This window comes from Porites lutea, chromosome 1 (assembly GCF_958299795.1).
Source record: "Porites lutea chromosome 1, jaPorLute2.1, whole genome shotgun sequence".
NCBI classification, from domain to species: domain Eukaryota; kingdom Metazoa; phylum Cnidaria; class Anthozoa; order Scleractinia; family Poritidae; genus Porites; species Porites lutea.
In genome coordinates this window covers 2,170,825-2,191,926 of record NC_133201.1, presented here as the reverse complement: position 1 = coordinate 2,191,926, position 21,102 = coordinate 2,170,825, and the positions used below count along the sequence as shown (strand labels likewise).

Below are 21,102 nucleotides of genomic sequence, written 5' to 3'. Positions count from 1 at the left end.
CATTAAAATCACTTAAATGCCTTTTCTATTGTTCTTATTTTTGTTCTTCTTATTTTTTTTATTATAATTATTCTTATTATTACACCTAGAATTTTCTATACATTCTACGTCGCCCTAGAAAATTCGAAGACATTCCCACAAGAGATAGAGTTTTCGGAAAAAAATTGAAAGGACTCCTAGAAATTTCGGCTAAGGGAAAAGCTCGTCAGGTAATCTTACGTTTTCGGAAAGCTTTCACTGTAGGCTGTTATTTTCGGGAAAGGCGAAAAACAGCCCTAAAAAATTCGAGAGGTTCAAACCACTCCTAGGACGACCGAACAGATCAAATTGTTTTAGCGATGCGAATTATTGATTTATATTGCTTTTAAAGCACTCCAGGATGCATAACGAGCCATTTCAGATCATTTCCCAGAAAACGGTCGTTGGGTGCCCCTGTTACAAGGCTAAATATTTTTGGTTTATTTGAAAACATGGTTCATTTAGCTATAAATATAAAGATATAATTATACATTTTGATCAATGATTGTTTGCGACATTGTAACAAGATAAACTCAGGAACGAACTTGAATCTAGCCTGAACTAGCCTCTTAAATGGTGGGGATGTTAGGTTTACCAAGCTCAAGCAAAAATAGGATGTGCGGGTTTACGGTCATCTCGCCACCAACGAAATCGCCATCAAGAAGTCGACTCGCCATCAACGAATAACTCTGCAATAATTAACACATTTTATACCTAGGATTACTAACCTAAGCTTTTTACTTTTTCGTCAAGCTTATTCGAATTTAAAGTAGACCCAAATACAAGTCTTACGATCCTAATTGACTATCCTTGCGTCGAACGTCTTATGCTCTTCGTAATGCAAATACTAATAATACACGTATAGGTTCTGTAAATGTAAACCTTGGCATTTGAGAGATTAAAAAAACTTGCAGAAACGTTTCACAACCACCAGTCATTTCTTTGAAATATAAAAACAAAGTAACGGTTAGGAAATTTCCGTTCATGAAGGTTCGAAATAATGCTAACTGAGCTAAGTTCTATCCTTAGTGGCGATTTTGTTGGTGGCGAGGTGACCAGATACCGAAACGCGTGAACTAGGGAGGGGAGGTGGAAGTTTTCTCTCTCCTTAGAGTCCCCTTCGCCCCTCCGCGAGTTTCTCTGCACATTACAATCTGGAACCTGTAACACCTTTTCTTAAATCTTGTGTTGGATCTCTGTTTTCCCCTGCATCTTATCTTCTCATCTTCTGCGTTAAGGTACTCCACAGTACTTTGAAGATGAAGTGATGGTCATATCATCTCCACGCGAACATTTCAATACACTCTTGTTCGGCTGGTGTTAATGGGTGTCGCCATCAATACGTTTGAATGGATGCACTGTACTGAATACTGTCTGTAACCACATACACCTACTCTAGTGGAGTCAAGTCATTTGTATCTTTCGGTGGTCAATCTTCTCCAAGTGAACGAGCCTAAGAACAGTATTTTGTCAAGGAAATAAGTTGCAAACATAGAATGGATTATAGCAGATCATTTATGACTATGGCACTATGGGCTAAAACAAAAATATAGCTGATGAGAGCAGACGAGTTGATCACTTATAGCCTGTATAACAAGCTTTTCCGTATGAGTTAGCTAATCAATATGATTGCTCTCAAAACAGTTTGGTTTTCTCTGTGATTTTCAACTGAACAGACATGTGGCAAAATGGACTTATCCAACTACAATGCAGGAATGCTTCAGCATGTTGTATAATTGCCCCCTGGAAACAAGATGAAAATTACTGAAATGATAATTGGTAGTTCACACTCAGGCAACAGGAGTTTAAGGTTTGGAACTTAATACTGTAAATATACAGCTAGAAAATGTAGCAAGGTCATTTAGGTTAGCCATAAAAAAGTTTAACAATCTATCGTGAAGCAGAAAACAATAATCATTAAACAAAAGATGTATTCTGTTCACTGGTATTTGGTGATACATCTCAGCCATAACCTTGGGTTAATTTAGGACAAGGATACGGTTTCAGGTGTTCTGAAAATCCTTTGATTTCTTCCGCTAATGTGTCCTATGGAAACAACATAATACACTGATATCACTGTGTTTGAGAGCATGCCCGCTCAGAAAATTTTAAAAACTTGATGCCCTGAAACACCATTTCTAATGTTTATTTCTAGTGTAAAATGTTCACTAAATCAGTCGTCATTTTGATGCTCATTTTCAATAGTAATTAAAAACTACAAGTACTCGATTAATTTGTATTTTATATTTTGTGCGGTTTTGTGTACCTGTAAGTTTTCTGGATAACAATTTCAGTTGAGCATACTCTTGTGTCTTCTATTCTTGTATTAGTATCATAAGAGTTCTTTTGAAAAGATCAGGGGCCCGTTTCTCGAAAGTCCCGATAATTAACGGGCCCGGTAAGCTGTCTCCGTTTACATTAAAGATCGAGGTATCAATAGTTTTGCATCTAGCATGATAAAACTATCAGTTAGTGAAACAAAATGGAGTAGTCTGCTAGCCAGGACCAGCGTTCTCATTCTTTATATTTTGATTTGAATATTTGATTTCGAGTCCGAAAAGTTACCGGGACTTTCGAGAAACGGGCCCCTGAACACATGTCTAAATCAGGATTTTTTTTATATAGATCACAGATTGGGCAGTTTTCTGGATTTTCAAGCAAAATCAGGAGAATCTCAATGAGATCGGGACAGTTGGACAGTCTGTAGATTATGAACATGGCAGCATTAAGAAGGCAGAGTGGCTGAGCACTTAGAGTGCTGGATGATTTATAACCTGGAGGCCCCTGAGTTCAATTCCTGACCTGCTGATTGCTAGCTGGATTTGTTCTCAGTAGTCCCGAGTACAAAACCTTGGCTGCTCTTGTAAAATAGCCACCTGGTTCACCTCCTACCAGTTGGGATTCTTAGCCGTGTTATATTCCATTTAAATTATTTGTTTCATTATCCCTCAAAAGCCCATTAAGGGCAAAGCATAATTTCAGAAAATTTATTAAATTTATCAATTTAACATGTCAAAAATTCCAACGTCTGTTAGGGTTTGCAACAGTCACCTGTTGAACAGTGGTCATGAGGCTAATCTCCACAAGATAGGAATCAGAAATAGGTTGGGCTGACTGTGGTTCATTTACACCTCCAATCTGAAATTTATGTTGACAATAGTGTTACTGCCATATAAAGAGTAAAATGATATTGGTTTAGCTTAATTACAACCAAACCTGTTGCAAGATTAATATTCCAAATCTCTATTATGAAGCTAGCTAGAGTCCTGTACATATTTGCTTAAACTATTAATGGTTGGCTGTATACTCAATGTCAAAATGGCCACTAGTTTAATATTCTTTTGTTCATATTCAAATCAGCTTTACTAGCCTCGTCTTAAGTACAAAATTCAAAAGGATACCTTATCTCAAGCAAGGTTAGTGAGGCTAATTTTAAAATATACAAAAGAATATCAACCCAACAGCCATTTTAGCATCAGGTCCATAAGGTATTTTGACATCATCTAGTGATGAGAGCAATGTACAAAATTTGCCAGTAGCATTTAAGTAAATGCATTGAACAAATATGCCTCGAAAAAATTAAAGGGGGGTCAGAAAACTCAGGGATAAGAAAACTGATACAAGACCATGTATAGTCACTGTTAAAGAAAAGGTCTGGGCCCAGTTGTTCGAAGGCCAATTTAGCGCTTAACCCGGAGTTAAATTTAACCCAGGTTTCTTTTTCTTGTGTTCAAAAGCTTTTTCTCAGATAATTTTATCTGATATTTTGAGAGCTTCCAATCATCAACTTCTAAACAAAAAAAATTAAAACTGAAATGCTTTTTAAGCTTTCAAATCTTAATTCAAATCACACACTAACCCTGGCTTATCTTAACCCAGCTTTGAACAACTGGTCCCTGCTGTATTAATTCACTTGGTGCATAAATGGGACCTTACCCTGCAAACTTGGCTGACAGTGATCCGCATGTGACCTTTGACAAAATAATAACCTTTCAGGACAAACTCACTTTCATGCCTGTGGGAATATGGAACAGAAATGAACATTCAAGGCAAATAATGAAACACCAACCACCGGTAAATCCCATTTTTCATGCAACATGTTTGAAAATTTGTAAGAAGTATCTTACTGAGACAGTCAAATAACATGAACAAGAAAAATGACCTAAATCCAAGTTCCTTGAGGAATGTTGTTAGATTGTCACTTGTTGACACCTCAACACAACTTCGTAACAAAGTGCTGCGGCTTTTGTCTGTTTCACTTTGGCCAACGTAACGCAGCTGCCTGTCAAAAAAAAAAAAAATGAAGGAAGGTGTTACATCTTCCAACAACCTCAGTACATTTGTGGAGGGTTGTGGAGGAATTCAAGGTAGTACATGGTTAACTAAAGGGCTGCTGTTCGAGTTGCTGTTCAAGATGTTCTAGTTCCATTCTATGCATGCATCACTACAAAATAAAATTAACATAATCCAAGAGTATAATATTATTGTGGGATACCCAGGGCCGTCAACCCCTCACGTCTTCAAATATTGAGAAATGATAGGGAAGGGTGAATAGATGACGTCATATCGCACTGCACATGACATCATTTGAGCAAAAAATACTTGTTGACTCTGATGGATGTAAATACCCCATAAAACAGTTCATATTAAGCCACATTATTGCTTAAATTACAATGGCATGCCAGAGTTTATGAGGACGTCCTATGTTAACAGTAAAATTACTTCAAACAACACAAAAAATTAAAATTTTAGGGTCGGAAAGTCAAGTCTACAAGAAATGGCAAACTTCGGCAGGGAGATTTTCGACTCTAATCTGGAGACTGGGAGATACGGTCCAGAATCTGGAGTCTCCCAGATTTTCCGGAAGAGTTGACAGCACTGGATATCTACACTATATTTTTATCAATAAAATACTTACCATGGAGCTTTTGAATCATCTAAAGAATGTCGAGCTCTTAATGAAATATTGCTACTGGGATTACCTATAAAACCAAAAGCTTTTTTTTATTCTTCATGGAAAAGAAGTACAGGTCCAGTGGGGAAGGAGGGGGGGGGAAACCCGGTTCCATGGTCAGATACATGTAGTTCTAAGCCAAATCGTTCCACTTGATAGTCAGATCGTTCCACGACAGAATTTTTCACGAGTCTTTAAGCCAAAAGCAGAAATAAGGGCTTTACTCATGTGTATATCTCATTCTTTAAGCTAAGAAGCCAAAAGCGAGTGCTTCACTTTCAATTTTACACTGAACTGAGGAATGACCTGACCATGAAATGGAATGATCTGGCTTGGAATGATTTAACCATGGAGCGAAGCGACTGCAAACCGGGGGCTACTTAGGATGGAAATGCTTGTGGGGGTACCAGGGTTAGAATGGGTCGTTTGGTGGGGGTGGGGAGAGTTCATGACTCTGGAACTGTGGAAGTTACTGAGTTTTGCAGAGGTTGGCATCTCTGGATCTCTAAGATCAAGGAAGAACGCTTGAGAGAAAATCAACAGATGAATATAGTATTTGGTCTATGAGAAGCAAAAGTAGAAGCTAAAGCCTCTGTAAATCAAAAGCATATATAGGAGCAACTCTGAGTTGCTTCTATGAACTCTTAAAAATATGCAACTGACAGAGCTCTTAAAATGCAATATATTATTACCAAGTGTGTAGACTATTTCATGATCCAGAAACGTCGCAAATTGTCTTGATGCGCCATCACACAATCCTTTAAGTCTTTCCAGCAGAGCTTTGACGGAGTCTTTTCCTACGCTTCCTTGCAAAAAATACTCAAGTTGGTTTTGTCTTCCAATCGCCGCCATTTTCTTTTTCGAAATGTCGGATATTCGGGAAGGTGTACGATGATTAACCGACTACTACCGAAGACCAAAGTGGTGTCTTTATGCGGAGGCATGTTCTCGTTTCTTTCGTACTTTTTTGAAAGATATGATTTCTTTTATGATTTTAATGGGTTATTAAAGAGGAAAGAACTATTTTTGTTATTTTGAGTTTTGTCGCTGCAAAAAATCGTATCTTCGGAAAACTGCGAAGGACTGGGCGTAACACTCCCATGACACCTTGCGTGACTACAAGTAATGTGAAAGAGATGAGTGATCACAGAGGACGCCATCGATCGAGGATCTGACGGAACACCAAGACCTTTCGTGGGAAACACCACCAAGTAGCGAAGGCCCTAGAGGCTGTAACCATCAGCAACATGACCACGACTGAAGAACCAAAAGTCGAAGAAAAACAGCCAGCTGAGAAGAAAGTTGTTGGTAAGAGTCAGCGCTTGTACGATTCAACGTTGCATGGGTTGAAAGCGACATCGCAAACATGTGCGCCGTAATAGCGTGAATATGAATTGTTAATTTATATTGTCACGATAGGTTTTCCGGCCACATGGCTTGCCCTTATTGCTAAGATTTCGTTTCATTTACTGTTACATTGGTTAAAAAACTTTTTTGTCTGGTTTTTGTAAATGACTGACGTGCCTTTTCGAACTTTCTAGCCAGTAAAGTGACCGGTACGGTGAAATGGTTCAACGTTAAAAATGGTTATGGCTTTATCAACAGGTAAGCAAGAGTTTAAACTAGTCTTTTCTTTACCGCGCTTGTCCTTTGTCCTTCAACCTCATTTAAACAATGTTGTTTATTTAGCACCGTTATTCAAATCGCCCTCCTGAAAACCGTATTTGAAATACGCGATTGGCGTGGTGGTGATGGCGAAGGCATCGCAAGCGAGTTTTCCGTTTCCACCTTGTGGCCACGCTGAGCTAATTTGCATATTTCAGTTTCCCACCTACAATCACTACTCAAGTTTCGTTCTATTTTTCTTTTTTCCCCAGAGATGACAACAAGGAAGATATATTTGTTCATCAGGTAAGTCGATTAACCAGTTTACATGCGTGTAAAAACTTTTTTGCAAGCCTATGTGTGATTTATTGCACGTTGATGCACGCTAATAGGTTTGAAGGTGTATTTAATCTTCGTTTATTTAAACAGGATCTAAAATTAATGAATTTTAGAAAGATAACCACCCGTGGGTCTCTTCAGCCCTTTTTTTTCCTTGTCATTTATCTTTGTTCCTGCTGTCGTCAGTTTCTTCCCTTCACTGACACATTTTCTTGACCTTTCAGGGCTTCCCTCATCCAGTCACAATTCTTTTTCACACCCCTCTTGTTATTACTCTGTTCTTGCTAAATAGCAGTACTTCACTCAACTTCATTTTCGGTGTACAGAATTGGCATAGGTTTATTATATATCTACACATTATTGGGATAAACTTTTCACTGTCCAAGTCATATGTTAGAGGTCAATGATTCACCAGTGTTGATTTATGAGATCAAGAGCCTCTAAACTTGATGTGATCATCTTGGATCTACCCCAGTGAAATACCGTATGAAACAACAGCAACGACCCTTCTTCACTTCAAGCAGAAAATAGAATGTTTGCATAGGGGGACTTGTATAACTTTGAAGGTTCATTTGGAAGTTGAAAGTTGGCATGATTTTTCTCAGGAAAGATTAATATTAGGGATCTTTTGTTCGTGTGCTTAAGTGCGTGTGATAATGACATATGTGAGAACATGCATGTAGTTGTTGGTGGTTGGATGGTGATGGCCACATGTATGTTCATACCATACCATACCAGATAGATTTTTTTTGGCTGACCCAGAAATAATATATAATGTATATAAGGTATTTATTATTATTATTATTATTATTATTATTATTATTATTATTATTATTATTATTCCTCAAGCCTGAGTGGGCTCTGAGTCAATAGCCCATGAAATTGGCTATTGACTCAGAGGCCACAAGGGCGAGAGGAATAATTATTGTTTTAGTAAATCCAACTAGTCGGTCAAAAATATCAAGACAAAACAATTTCAGCTTGCAAAATGCAATTCAGCTGCCAGTGATTTGGTTTTCAAACCCAGTGCTTTTCACTTCTAGTTGGCTTTAACATATAGCCTAGTAGTAGCTCAATCATCAGAATGTAGCATTGATAATGGACCACTAGTTGGATTTTACTAAAATGTGAATAGCCATGCCATAAAACAAAACCAACGTGGTTCAAATTATTATTCTTAAACCAGTGGTACTAATTAATCAAACAGAAGCATGCATTATGATGTGTCAGTGGCCTGCATCACAGACATGATCTAACCCCTCGTCTGTGAAGAAATGCTGACATTGTTGTTCTTGGCGCCCAACTGATTCAACAAATTACCGGAAGTGTTTTGAATTTCCCTTTATCCTGACTGGCAAATTAAATATGGCTTTTTTAACAGGCCAGTCATGGCTCATACTCAAACCTTAGTACACAGATGTGGGCCCAGAACAAGGATTTTGGAGTTGGTTTGCATACAGACTTTATCAGAAGTTTAGTTCTGTCTGTGTTGCAGGCTATATGTGTCAGTGGCATTAATTTTTTCTGGTTTTACCCGTTTGTCTGTTTACATTTGCTCCCCAAAATCACCACCACCCTTGCAAGGTTGCATTTCGGGAGGTGGAGGGGGCAGGGTTGGAGGCCAAGTACAGTAAAAAAACATGTCTTGACTGGAACTTCATGTTAATTAAATTAGGCCTATCTGGCTTGAATCATAGACGGATTAAAAGCTTCCTTGTTAATTGTGAACAGAGTTGTAAAGTACTCGCCTGGCTTCACCTGTTTACTCTACTCAAAGCCCTAAGAGTAATCAGTATCAAATTCCTCCTTGCAACATCAATAGTTTAGAAAACAGATTGGTGTTGAGAATTAAGGACTTGATTTTAACAAATTCTCCACACTTCTTCTATAGGAAACTTATAAGGGCACAAAATGAGAATGTGAAATTTGATGTTAGAGTTTAAAGGGTTGGATGTGTTAATTTACAGACTGCCATCAAGAAGAACAATCCTAAGAAGTACTTGCGCAGTGTTGGAGACGGGGAAACCGTTGAATTTGATGTAGTATCAGGAGTAAAGGTTTGTTATTTCTGCATCTCTTTGTCTAATATGATATCAGAACCAGGACACAGGTTTAATCATGTTTCTATGATAAGTTGGCTATGACACGTGAGGTGTGATTACAGTGGGACTTCTCCTTTGGGACACCACTATTCAGGGTACATCTCTGTTCAGGAGACACAAAATCTGGTCCCGGAAAAATGTCAGCACGCAAAGAAAGTCATGTCCGATAGCTCGGGGCTAGTGGATTTTGCTATTGGGCTAGTGATTTTTGTTCTCAACTTGCCCGACGGGCGAGTGCTGTTTTTTGGGGAAATTCAAATTACAGAAGGATTGTAATCAATCCTGCTAATCAAAAAGGGTTTGGGGGATAGTTGAAATGACTTGCGGGCTAGTACATGCTAGCTACAGCTTGCCCGAATGGCAGGCTATAAAACTGACTTTCTTTGCACCCTGAATGTTCACCTAATCTGTGTATTTGTAACCTCTATTTAAGGGACATCTCCATTCAGGGGAAAGGGACACTTTTTCTGGGTCCCAGAACCAGGATTTAACCTCCACTCAGGGGAAACCTTAGTGCTCAATAAGTGACCGACCACAAAAAGCATTGATAAGTTTAACTAGTCACAATAGCAGCACTTTTCAAAATATAATCTTTCACACTGAAATCAATGTTCTGCACTTGTGGGAATTCAACACAAAACCATGCAGAAATAAGTTCATCTTGATTTTTAAACATTATCTAGCTGCTTGAAGTAATGACTGCAGCAGATTCTGAGTCAGGATAAAAGAAAAAGATTTTATTTGTTGGCTAATTATTAACAAACCCCAACCCAACCTCCATTCCGAGACAATCTATTCAGGGGACAATTACTTTGGTCCTAAGGGTGTCCCCTTAATAGAGGTTCCGCTGTCGTTCTTGTCTTGTCACACTATTTGCAGTGGCTGTCAAATTTTTGTTTCTTGTGAAATTTTTTGCCACGTTGTGGATTTTTGTAGTAGTTTCTTAGTTGGAAATGAAGTTTTATCAAGGATCATTGTAAGCTCCTCCTTTCTTTTTCCACCTCTGGCTGCTAACTTCTCGCAATATCTGCCAAATGAAGAGCTTGCCCCCAGGGTACAGAAACTGTGACATGGCTCTTTTCATACTGTACTTAAGCATGTTTTTACTTTTCATTGTTTTAGGGTCTTGAAGCAGCCAATGTGACAGGACCTGATGGAAGCCCTGTGCAAGGAAGCAAGTATGCACGTAAGTACCTGGCAAAATGATGCTTTGTTGCCTAATTACTTGGAAATTAAAAAAGTGACAATAGTTTGTCAAAAGAAATATTGTTTGGAAATACCCTTAACGCGAAAGCTTGAAAACTAAATGTCAGCAACATCAACTAAGATTTATTCTTTAGTTTCTAAAAACTACATCTGAAGCAGTTGTCTTTCCTTCAAGTGGCTAAAAGAGCTCATAAACTTAGCATGCTTGTTTTAATTCCCATTTCAGACAGTGTGAGGTAACTTTAGAGAAGTGTTTCTTTCATATTCTGTCCTTTCTGGGTTTATATGATCACATGAATTATGTCTTAAAAACATCAAACTTTACTTTACGTGAGGAAACTAATGTACCAGTACCATGATATAGAGGACTATTATTGTGATGTATGTCAGTGCTAGAGAGGCATTGGCCTCTTGTTGAGAAAAGAAGCAGGAAAGAAACTGGCTGTAACATTTTATCCAAAAATGTTTGTGTTCTCAGAAGGGCCATGCTCTACTCGATGGCGTCTGACGCCTTAGTTTTGCTTTTGGGCAAAGTTCTACATATACAAAATCGTAGCTTTTGTCTAGAAATCCTGTGCTGAATACCCTTGAGAAGCACTGGGCTCCCTTCAATTTTTCTTAGAGGAGAGCCTTGATCAACCTCGCGTGTAGTTTGAATTAACATGCTGTTGAACTGAATATGAAATAACCTGACTGTATTAGTTTCTTTTTCATTCATTATTTAAGAAATGGGTCGGTGGACGTGTAAAATTGTCTTTTGTAGGATTTTAATCTCAATAATGCTCTTGTAATTTCAGCGGACCGCCGAAGAAACTACTATCGCAACTACTATAACAATCGTCGTGGAAGACGCCGTCCCAGAGGAAGGCCTAACGTCGCTACAAACGGCGAAGTAAAATCTGGGGACGAGAATGAGACCAAGGAAGAGGAAGAATCAGGGGACCAGCGGGAAAGAAATGACAACGAAGAAAGACCACGCCGCAGACGGTATTACGGCAGACCACCCCCCTGGGCTAGGCGCCGTCGCCGTCCACCGCCTCCCCGGGATGAGTCAGGAGACCAGTCTGAGGAGGGGAAGGGTGATGAGCAGAGAGAGGAGTCAGGTGATGGAGAAGAGAGGAGACGACCTCGTCGCCGGCGCCGTCCAAGGTACAGTTCACAAGCATTGTGGTGTGCACTATTCTTTATTACGCTCATTTCTCAAAATAAGCTTATGTTGCTGTCTAGTATTACTTATGTACTTTATTTTGTCCCTGACCTAAGTAGGGAATGGTTTAAGCTTCACCAAACCGGCCCAAAAAATCAAAAGTTACTGTGCTTGAATTATTATTTTGATTTGTTACTTGCCCCAGGTAGGCAAAATGTGAGAGCTGCTTGCCCAATAGAATGTGCTGAAATTCAAGTTTTTTCTAGCACTGTTTTAAAGGTATTACGAATTTAAATCTAGCTCTTATGATGAGTCATTTTGTTTGCAGGCGCAGGCCTGAACAAGGCCCAGAAGGCGAGGAGAGGGAAGAGCGAGGCGAACATGACCAGGAAGAGGAAGGCGGGGAAGGTGGAGAAGAGGTATGAGACCAACAGAATCATCTGTATTGTGAAACTTCTTTGGTACTAGAGTCCCGAAAATTATGCCGGTTACCAAACATTGATCTTGTTTTGGTGGCCAGTTAAGTTCTCATTATTCCCCACTCTGAAAAAAATGCGTTTTTTTACTACCACAAATGCTCGAATTAGCGCTGGGGCACTTCTTTCGCTTTTCAGAGTCTGTGCAGCCTTAAAATAACTTCAGTATTTCCAGTAAATACACATTGAAACTGTCAACTACAACGTTAGTCTGCTACACAGACACAGCCGTTTTTAGTGTCGTCACGTAACGCTCCTCCCAACAAAGCAGCCGTTTGTGGGGAGGAGCGTAGCGTTGCGTGACGACACTAAAAATGGCTGTGTAGTGTAGTGTAGTTCCTGAAAAAAGTAGCACATTTCATAGTCATATTTCCCTCTCTGGCATTGAAACCCTCCTATTCTACGGAAGAGAGAGGACGTTATTTGAAAGAGGGCGGCAATTCGAACATGATTTTACCTTGTGAGCAAATTCTTTGGGAGCAAGTTGAAACTTGATACCTTATTTATTGCTCTTGTAGCGTCCACCTCAAAACCGTCGCCGTCGTCGTCGTCCGTACAACCGCAGATATCCTCGACGTCCTCGTGGAGAGGTGAGCATTACAACCCCCTTTAAGGTGATTCCATAGTAAAAGAACGTAACATAGATTTTAGCTAAAACTTGGTACACTGATGTAACAAGTCAAGAAGATGATAAAAAAGTAATAAAAAGTGGGGGTCACCGTGCTCGTTTTGACGTCACAATGCTGACAAATACGGCTATTTGGGACCCTTTTACAAAAACCGCGGGCAGCGCAAAACTAGACAAAAAGGAGAGATTTTTTCGATGATGCATGTGACATCACACAGAATTTGACTTTTATGTATTGTTTATCCACTTACGTACCAGAAAAATGTTCTTTAATGCCCTTGTTTTTACTTCACGCTCCAAAGTAGAATTAAATTGGACGCGCGCTTTTCGACCCGTGATGGCTCAATCCGTACAATTTAGTAAAATTGCCAAAAAACTGAACATAGATTTGTGCCAATTTTTTTCTCATCGAAAGGAAGCACTGTCCTTATTAAAATCATGAAATAAAAAATGGGGGTCACCGTACTCGTTTTTGCGGTAGAGCTGCAGAAAGTGCGCACCAAACGCATTTTCTCCGATTTTTGAGAGAGGACTGGGGCGAGTTTCAAAATAGAATGTATGTGAAAAGGGGAAGAAAGTATTAAAAAGTCCGTTTTTACAGAATTTACATCGAGATATCACATTTAGGACACAATGTGATAAAGAAAGTGTTTAAATGAAAATCAAAGTGAGTAAGCACAAGTTAAACAACCACTATCGCGGTTCTCCGAGAGGAGGTCGAACTCAGCAACACGCGTACTGCTTACGTTATGCACATTCGCAACACATTGAGTCTCACCTCGGCAAGAAACAACAGCAAGCAAAAATTCCAACAGCGTTTCTCTTCAGTCAACTTCATTTTAATAATATTACTTCACATGCTCTTTTTTACGGTGGCCATCTTGTTATGCGCAGTAAGAGATGCGCAGTGCAAAACTAGGGAATCACCTTAAATCCTCTGTAGCTGAAAGTAATGTTTGTATTTACAACAGAAAGTCAAATCGATCTTATTCCTTGTGCGCCTTGCTTCTTTTACACCGACTGTGTCAGAAAAGTTAGCACTGTTATCTTTCTTGAAGGAGGTTAAGTCCTCTCTGACGATCATAGCTTGCGTAGCTGGGTTTTTTTGGTGCGTTTTTTATTTTCTGGTTCGTAAAGTAAGAGATTCAACTGCGCGAACCGAGGACGAAAAAGAAAACGATGGGAGAGGGGGGCACCAATTGATAAATGGCGACGGCTATCATGTTTTCCCGCCAAAATGACGCTGATTAACGCGTGAGCACTACTTAGTATTAAGAAAGTCTTGTTCTCGAATCTAAAGGTCTCTAAAGGTTATCTGGCCCTTCTACTCTCAGACTTTGGTGTAGAGCTGCAAATGACAGGACTAAAATTTGCTGTGTCCGACAGAAGGCTGCCTACGGTTGAACATGTTGACTGGACAGATTTTATAATATAGACCATCATTTTGAGGCAGATTATTTGCATGGCACTTGTAAAAAAGATTTGAAAGTCAACTTAATGTATACCCAACAAAGTTTCAGATTGGTTCAACTAAAATGGTATCCAGGTCGGACAAGACACACGCCCTTGTGTATAAAGAAAAAATCTTGCATATCTTTAGCTTTCTCTTGAATGTTCACAGACCTAACTTGCGAGAAGAGGTTTCTCTCTGGCATGGCTTTTAGCATTTGTAAGGTAACTACGCGACTGATAGCAACGCGGACGACTTTGTAAATCAGCTAAAAACATGCTGGAAAGGTTGTTTATTCAAAATGCCCCTTCTTTTTATGTAAACAGGACGGGGAAAGAGGGAAAGAAGACCAAGAAGCAAAACCCGAGAAAGAAGAGGCTACCAAAGCCGACGGTCCCGCGGAATAATATGTTAACCATCAAGCAAGCCATCAGTGAGGAGATTAGACAAACTATGACCCTCAACTTAATTTAATAGCTTTTTCTTGTTAGTGTCAGCGAAAGATTATACTTACTGTCAATTTAATTTTTTGTCATCAAACTAGACAGAAACTTTGTTTTCCGCGTAGCTCATGTTTTCGTACCAGTTTATCATAATTTTCACTTTCTGTCTGGTTGAAGATATGCTTTGCTATGATGTTAACTCGGTTTTCTGTTTTATGTGGTATAGTATTAACAAGTGAGGTCATAGTTGTGTTTTTCAGCATTTGTATCTTATTCCATCATGCAGCGGAATTCAATTTGTGTGAACGATCGATTTTTTGCCATCATTTTGCCGTCGGAAACAATAAAACCGTCCGTGACAAGTTTAGAATGTTTGTTGAATTGGTTTTAATTAGTTAATCCTACCCGGCGCTTGCCCTAAATATATTTCGCGGAGAAACCAGCTGTGCCCTGCATGCCAGAGACTTTGCATGCGCGGTTTCCAGTTTTGGCCAAATCTTCAGTTTATAGCTTGGCGTTTATAGTGAACCGCGCGAAAAGCCTGCGGCTAACCCCGCAACATCGCCGCCGCACTCGATAGCTGCCCGCGAGAAAGAAACCTTTGGTACCCACGGTAGTGGTCGCGTCGCTAAATGTCGGTTGTGTTGACACGCTCTCGGCGCACCTTTTTCAAGAAACCCAGTTCGTTATTTTACCCAGTTTCCCATATGGAGAAACTTGTTCACTGCACTCACACAACGCACGATGCGCGTTGGATGTGTTCCAGGGGTGGGGCGTAAAATTGGCTCTTAGTGCTTTCAAAGTAGGTCTTGGAAGTAATTTACCGTCGTTTGACCGCCATCCGAAAAGGTTGAATAAACGCTGATCTTCCCTTGCAACGTAGCGCGTCGCATGTGGTTGCATCGGAGAAATTACTTTGGTTTGGTTTACAACGTAATGTTATGGTAATATGGGATCTGCGATGGTTTCAAAATCGCCCCTTTGTTGAAACAGGAATCCGGACAAATTTTGCTCGTGGAACCCGGAATACAGCTCAAGGAATCCGGAATCTCACGAACGATTGGAATCCAGCACCTGTACTCCGAAATCCACGGTGTCCCTTAATACATTGGTTCAGATCAGATGGTGTGAATCATTGAAGGACAAAAATATTTCTTCATTGTTCAATTTGACAAAAATAATTTTACAGGCATCCAACACAACAAACATTGTTCAAACACTATTACAATATTGTAGCTAAAAAAAGACAGCAAAAAACGGATCGCGACATTTGAAAACCATTCGAGGATGAAACAGCTTATTCCAAAAAGTACATCGGCGTTCTCTTCCCGTTCTCTCACTCGTTCTCTAGGCAATGCAATTACATCCGCTGGTTGGTTCGCTGCGATGATCGGTATCCTAATACATCACCCACTGTTGCTTGGCTGACGCATCTTGATAAGTTACCTCCCTCTCAATGTTTCTTCTTCTCTCCTTGCGGTGCCCTGACGGTACTCTTGTATGTCTGCTGGTAAAATGCTCTCAAAGATTTTGACTAAATGTGTATTAGTCTACTTTCACCATATCGTCATTATCGTTTGTTTAGTAGTGGAAATTACTAAGTGTCTTCGCTGGAGACTGCGACGGTCATTTGATTAGTTCATTAAGTCGTTCAGTTTGTCCGTCGAGATTATGTCAACAAGCAGCTTGAAAGTGCTAATCACTAGGCTAGTAAGCCATCCGACCAGCCGTACAGGTAGTCAGATCCATCAATATCTGATGATTTCAGTCCTTTGGTCAGTGGGCAAGTCGCTTGTATTGATTGTTTGATCAAGTGTCAAGTGTCAAGTCAGCCCCTCTTTGTCTATTATATAGTAAGCCAGTCCATCCCCATGCGAATGTCAGTTTATGCGCGAGTCAATCAAATACAGTCGACTCTCTAGTCTCTTAACAGACACCTTTTTAAGAAGGACACCTCTGTAAAACGGACACCTAGATTTGGTCTCTGCCTTTTTTTTACTCCCTTTATTTGACTCTCTATAAGACGGGCATTTCTCTATTTCTCAAAGGTGTCTGTCTTTGAAAGAGTTGACTGTACTTAATTAGTTGATGGGCCAGTCACCGAGACATTGATCCGGTTGGCCATTTATCTTGCCAAGTGGCTGTTTAAGCAGTCGGTTAATCATTTGCTAATTTGTGCAATATGGGTTTGTAAATTTGAACGAATTTGTCAGCAAATAAGACAGCGTCTGTCAAACATCCAGAGTTAATGAAGTCATATCAGATCAGTCAATTAGTCATGATTGGTCATTCAGTCTGTGTCAAGCTGGAATAAGATAATTAAGTCAGTCATTCTGTCAGGCCTAAATTAAAGTCAGCTTTTCAGTGTGTTAGTCAGTCAGAATCAGCAAATTGTCAGTGTATCAGCTAGTTTCGCGGCTCGCTTCGCTCGCCATAATTGGAAAGCTTGTTCGCAGCCACTTTCCAGTATGTTAGCCAGTCTCAGTCAGCAAGTTTTCAGTATGTCAGCCTGCCAGCATCTCAGCCAAATGCAACTTGTCAGGAACTCAGTCAGCCAGTTTTAGCATGTCTCCAACAAAGTCGGCCACCTTTTTAGTACCTCAGTCAGTCATTCAATGAGTTATCAGAATGTCAGCCAGTTTTGACTTTTCAACAAGTTAGTTATCCAGTTTCAGCGTGTCAGTCAGCCCGCTTTTCAGTATGCCAGGCATTCCGCGAGTCAGCAAGTTTTCAGTCTGTCAGCCGGCCAGTCAGCCAGTTTTGACGAAGTCAGCAACCCAGTCAGCCAGTGCCAGTAGTCATACAACTTTTTAATATATCAGTTACTCCGAGTCAGAAAGTTGTCGGTATATAACATGTCAGCTAAAACGTTAGTCAGCCGGTTCCAGCATGTCGTTCAGCCCGTTTTTCAGTATGTCAGCCATTCCTAGTCAGCAAGTTTTCAGTCTGTCAGCCGGCCAGTCAGCCAGTTTTAACCATGTCAGTAACCCAGTCAGCTATTTCCAGCGTATCAGCAAGTCAGTCATACAGTTTTTTAATATTTCAGTTACTCCGAGTCAGCAAATTGTCAGTATATGTCCGCCGGTTGTAACGAGTCAGAAAGTTAGTCAGCCGGTTTCAGCATGTCAGTCAGCCCGTTTTTCAGTAAATGTAAGCCATTCCTGTCAGCAAGTTTTCAGTCTGTCAGCTAGCCAGTCAGCCAGTTTTGACATGTAAGCAACTCAGTCAGCCATTTCAAGCGTGTCAGAAGGTCAGTCATGATCCAGCTTTTTCATATTTCAGTTACTCCGTGTCAGCAAGTTTTCAGTATGTTAACTAGCTGTTCAACCAGTTCCAGCACCTCAGCAAGTCAGTCAACCCGCAGCTTTTCATGATCAATATAACTTCAGCTTGAGTCATTAAGGGCGAGTTTTAATTATGTCTGCCAGTTTCAGCATGTCAGTCAGCCCATTTTTCAAAATGGGAGCCAATTTTAACATGTCAGCAAGTCAGTATACCAGTCAGTCCAAGTCATGAGCGGGTTTTATTTCTGCCAGTTTCAGCATGTCAGTGACAGCTCGTTTATAGTATGTCAGCCAGTTTTAACATGTCAGTAAGTTAGTCAGCCATTCAGCATGTCAGTGAGCCAGCTTTTCAGTATTTAAGCCAGTCAGAGTCAGCAAGTTTTCAATATGTCAGCCTTCCAGTCAACCATTTCAGCCAGCCCTTTCCAGCATGTCAGCAAGCCAGTAATCCAGTTTTTCAATATTTCAGTCACTCCGAGCCAGCAGGTTTCCAGGATGTAAGTTAACCAGTCAGCTAATTTTAACACGTTAGAAATTCAGTAAACCAGCTTTTCACTGTCTGTCATTTCGATTCAGGAAATTGTCAGTATGTCAGCCACTCAGTAGCTTGAGAAAACAGCCGACTTTTCACGACAGTTGTTTTCGCAAGCTAGCCACTTAGTTACCGTCATTCTGTCCGTTTGCCAGTCTCACCATCTCAACAAGTCAGTCAGTGCGTGAGTTAGCTTTTCAGCATGTTACACTGAAAAATGTTTTATCGCATGAGTTGGTATAGTCAAATTGCCGCCATGAAATGATTGAAAAGGTGACGTTTCGAATCGAATGCCAGCTCTTCGTCAGAGTGATTCATAAGATTATGACGCATGTGATCGCTCTGACGAATGGCTAGCGCTAGTGCGTCAGCTCCACAATCTCTTACAGTAGTAAACTGACTTTATCAAATCATGGAGTTGATCTTTTTGTGTTCATCAATCTCCAAGCGGCAGGGCACCACCGTTTCTCATGAAATTGGCCCTTTATCTCAGTCTGTCATTTAGTCAGCCATTTTTAGCAAGACAGTCACTGTCAACCAGCTTTACATCAGTCACTAAGCCAATCAGTCAGTTTCAGTTGGTCAATGGGTCAGTTTGTCATCCGGTTGGTCAGCAATCCGAAGTCAGAAAGTTATTCGCCTCTAGCCGTTAGTTTAGGTCAGTGAGTAAGTAAGTCCGAGTAAATCGGCAAAGTAGTCAGTCCGTCAGAAAATCATTTAGTCGATCAGCTAATCAGAGAGTTAGGTAAAATTAATCAGCTGGCTCGTCATTCAGTCGGTCTGACCAGTTAGCCAGTTCCCAGTTCATTTTTAAGTCAGTAATCTCCCGTAAGACACTTTATAAGGCCATCACTGAGCTAGTAGCAAGCTAGTCAGAAAGCAAACGAGTAAACTAGTAAGTTATTCAGTGTAGTATCAAGATTGTCAGTCAATCCGTCCGTCCGTCAGTTAGTCAAAAAGTACGCCTAGACGATCAGTATGTGGCACTAGGTGAGTCATTTGGCCTATCTATCATGCATTGGGTTGGCAAGCATTCAGTGTTAGTTTGTCGTGCAACAAACCAATCCCACTCGGTTATATAAACAAGGCAGACTAGTGGGTCTAATTCTTAAGTCAGTCGGTAACAGCAAAGCCAAGCAGCTAGTCCGTTTATCATTCTATCCATCAGTCTATCAGTCAATAAATCAACGAATCACTTGAAAGAGCATCCGCTAATCACATGTACTCTGAGCCAATGGTTCAGTTTGTCATTCAACCGCAGTGGTCACTTCTTCTTCTTCTTAGTAAGTCAGTAGATCAGATAATCTGCTTTAGACAGTGGCACACTGTCAGTTGCGATGCATCAGCTCGGGCTTGGAGTTGCGCAACAGTTAACTTCCTCAGGGCTATCGTTTTTTTGTTACAGTCAGTTAATCAGTCCAGTTAATCTGTTTCAGTTAACCAGTCTCTCGACTAATGTCAGGCAGACAGTTATTAACAAGTTTCGTCAGTCATTTTATCTTCCAGTAAACTTATGGGTTCCTTTGCGCGTAGACCGTCAGGAGGTCCATCCGACAGTCATTATCAGAGACCATCAGTTACCTTTGTCACTCAAGGCCGTCTCCTAGCTCATAGCATCGGTTTAAGCTGACCTGTCATCAGCGATCCAAATTCTTCAAATTTAAGTCAGATTTTTCTCCGTTAACCTTTCTGGAACAATTCGTTTTTTTTATGATTAACCTTATATTGCTTTTTATTCCAGCATCAGAAACTCTTCGCCAAGTGCAGCTTTAAGTCGTGTTTTCGATTATGTTGTTGTATAGATTTGCTCGTCATAGGATCAAGTCATCTTCAGAGGCAAAACATTGTGAATCCTCTGCTGGTATTTACGCCCGTGTCTTACAGCTGCACTTTGAAAATTCTCTAAAACAGCCATTTGGGGAAAGTTAGGTTAAGGGTGTCCTTTTTCAGCTCATCCAATTTGTAGGCTCAAGATTTTGTGTAGCGAGGCCGTTGTGTCCACGTTGTGTCCGTGATCGGTGCTTTTTATGTCTCGTTTCTGTTGTCTGTTCTTGTCTTTCTATCGTTTGTCAATTATACATTAATCATTCCAAATGCCCAAAAGCCTTATTTAATGTCCCATGTGGAGAATATAGATCTGTGGGTGTCAGTGAAATAATGCCGTCAGTGAAAACATTGTAGTAGTCATGGCCTTGAAGATCCCCTACGGTTTTTCGTTCAGTCAGTTTCTACTCATTTAAAAGTTTTGTCACATCAGTCTAGCTACCACTGGTTTGTCGACGTTCCAGAACTGCTCCCAACTTTTTTGACGCTCGAAATTCGACGTTTGGCACTATTCACCGTCGTTAAACAACTCATTTTGTCCTAATACGTCAGTTAATGTCTTATGAAGCAGTCCCGCAGGAGTCCCTTTTGGGACCACCTTTTCCTGTATGAAAATATGAGCAACGCTCTCATATATATTATTGTTGTCGGCGTTCCTTTAATGTTTGAATGTCAAAGGAATACGTCTGTCTTACAGCGTTTGGTTTTAGACAGCATACAACTGTCCCTCTTTCGAGGTCAGATCCCCTGTGTTCAGTGGTTTAACTGTCTACTGTACCTTAATGGGATTGTTTCTGAACAAGGTAGATTCATTCATTACCTATTTAACCCAACAACCGAGGTTGTTGGGTATCGGCTTGTTACTCCATTTCTTTTCACACCACTTGATAGGATTTTATACCAGTTTAAGCAGCTCACTCTTGCTCATATGGTCTTTTCTGTCGGTTTGAACAACACTGTGAACAAAGGCACCAGAATGGAGCTAACTGGTCCAGGGTATACATGAGTCGTGAGGTAGGTAAACCCTTGTGTAGAGAGTATGTCGCTGCCTCTTATGCATCCTGTATATATATGAGAAACAAAACAACTTCCTC

The 21,102-nt window shown here is 40.3% G+C and overlaps 2 protein-coding genes across 3 annotated transcripts; one reads left to right on the top strand and one right to left on the bottom strand.

Moving 5' to 3' along the window:
- Positions 1–435: 435 nt before the first annotated feature.
- On the bottom strand, positions 436–5,900 carry LOC140942022 (mediator of RNA polymerase II transcription subunit 18-like). The gene is made up of 7 exons (XM_073391017.1): positions 5,665–5,900; positions 4,937–5,000; positions 4,181–4,300; positions 3,955–4,033; positions 3,070–3,156; positions 2,018–2,064; positions 436–1,471 (listed from the first exon to the last, which is right to left on the bottom strand). The coding sequence occupies exons 1-7, from the start codon at positions 5,822–5,824 to the stop codon at positions 1,423–1,425; spliced, it is 606 nt and encodes a 201-aa protein (XP_073247118.1). The 5' UTR covers positions 5,825–5,900; the 3' UTR covers positions 436–1,422.
- A 199-nt stretch (positions 5,901–6,099) lies between these two features.
- Positions 6,100–14,738, top strand: LOC140942004 (uncharacterized). 2 transcript variants are annotated; one of them, XM_073391000.1, is made up of 9 exons: positions 6,101–6,280; positions 6,514–6,577; positions 6,850–6,883; positions 8,884–8,973; positions 10,141–10,204; positions 11,022–11,373; positions 11,700–11,790; positions 12,366–12,437; positions 14,252–14,738. In XM_073391000.1, the coding sequence occupies exons 1-9, from the start codon at positions 6,220–6,222 to the stop codon at positions 14,330–14,332; spliced, it is 909 nt and encodes a 302-aa protein (XP_073247101.1). In that variant the 5' UTR covers positions 6,101–6,219; the 3' UTR covers positions 14,333–14,738. The 2 variants fall into 2 exon arrangements, with proteins under 2 accessions (XP_073247109.1, XP_073247101.1); XM_073391008.1 differs by lacking the exon at positions 12,366–12,437 and having other exon boundaries at positions 6,100–6,280.
- The last annotated feature ends 6,364 nt before the right edge of the window (positions 14,739–21,102 follow it).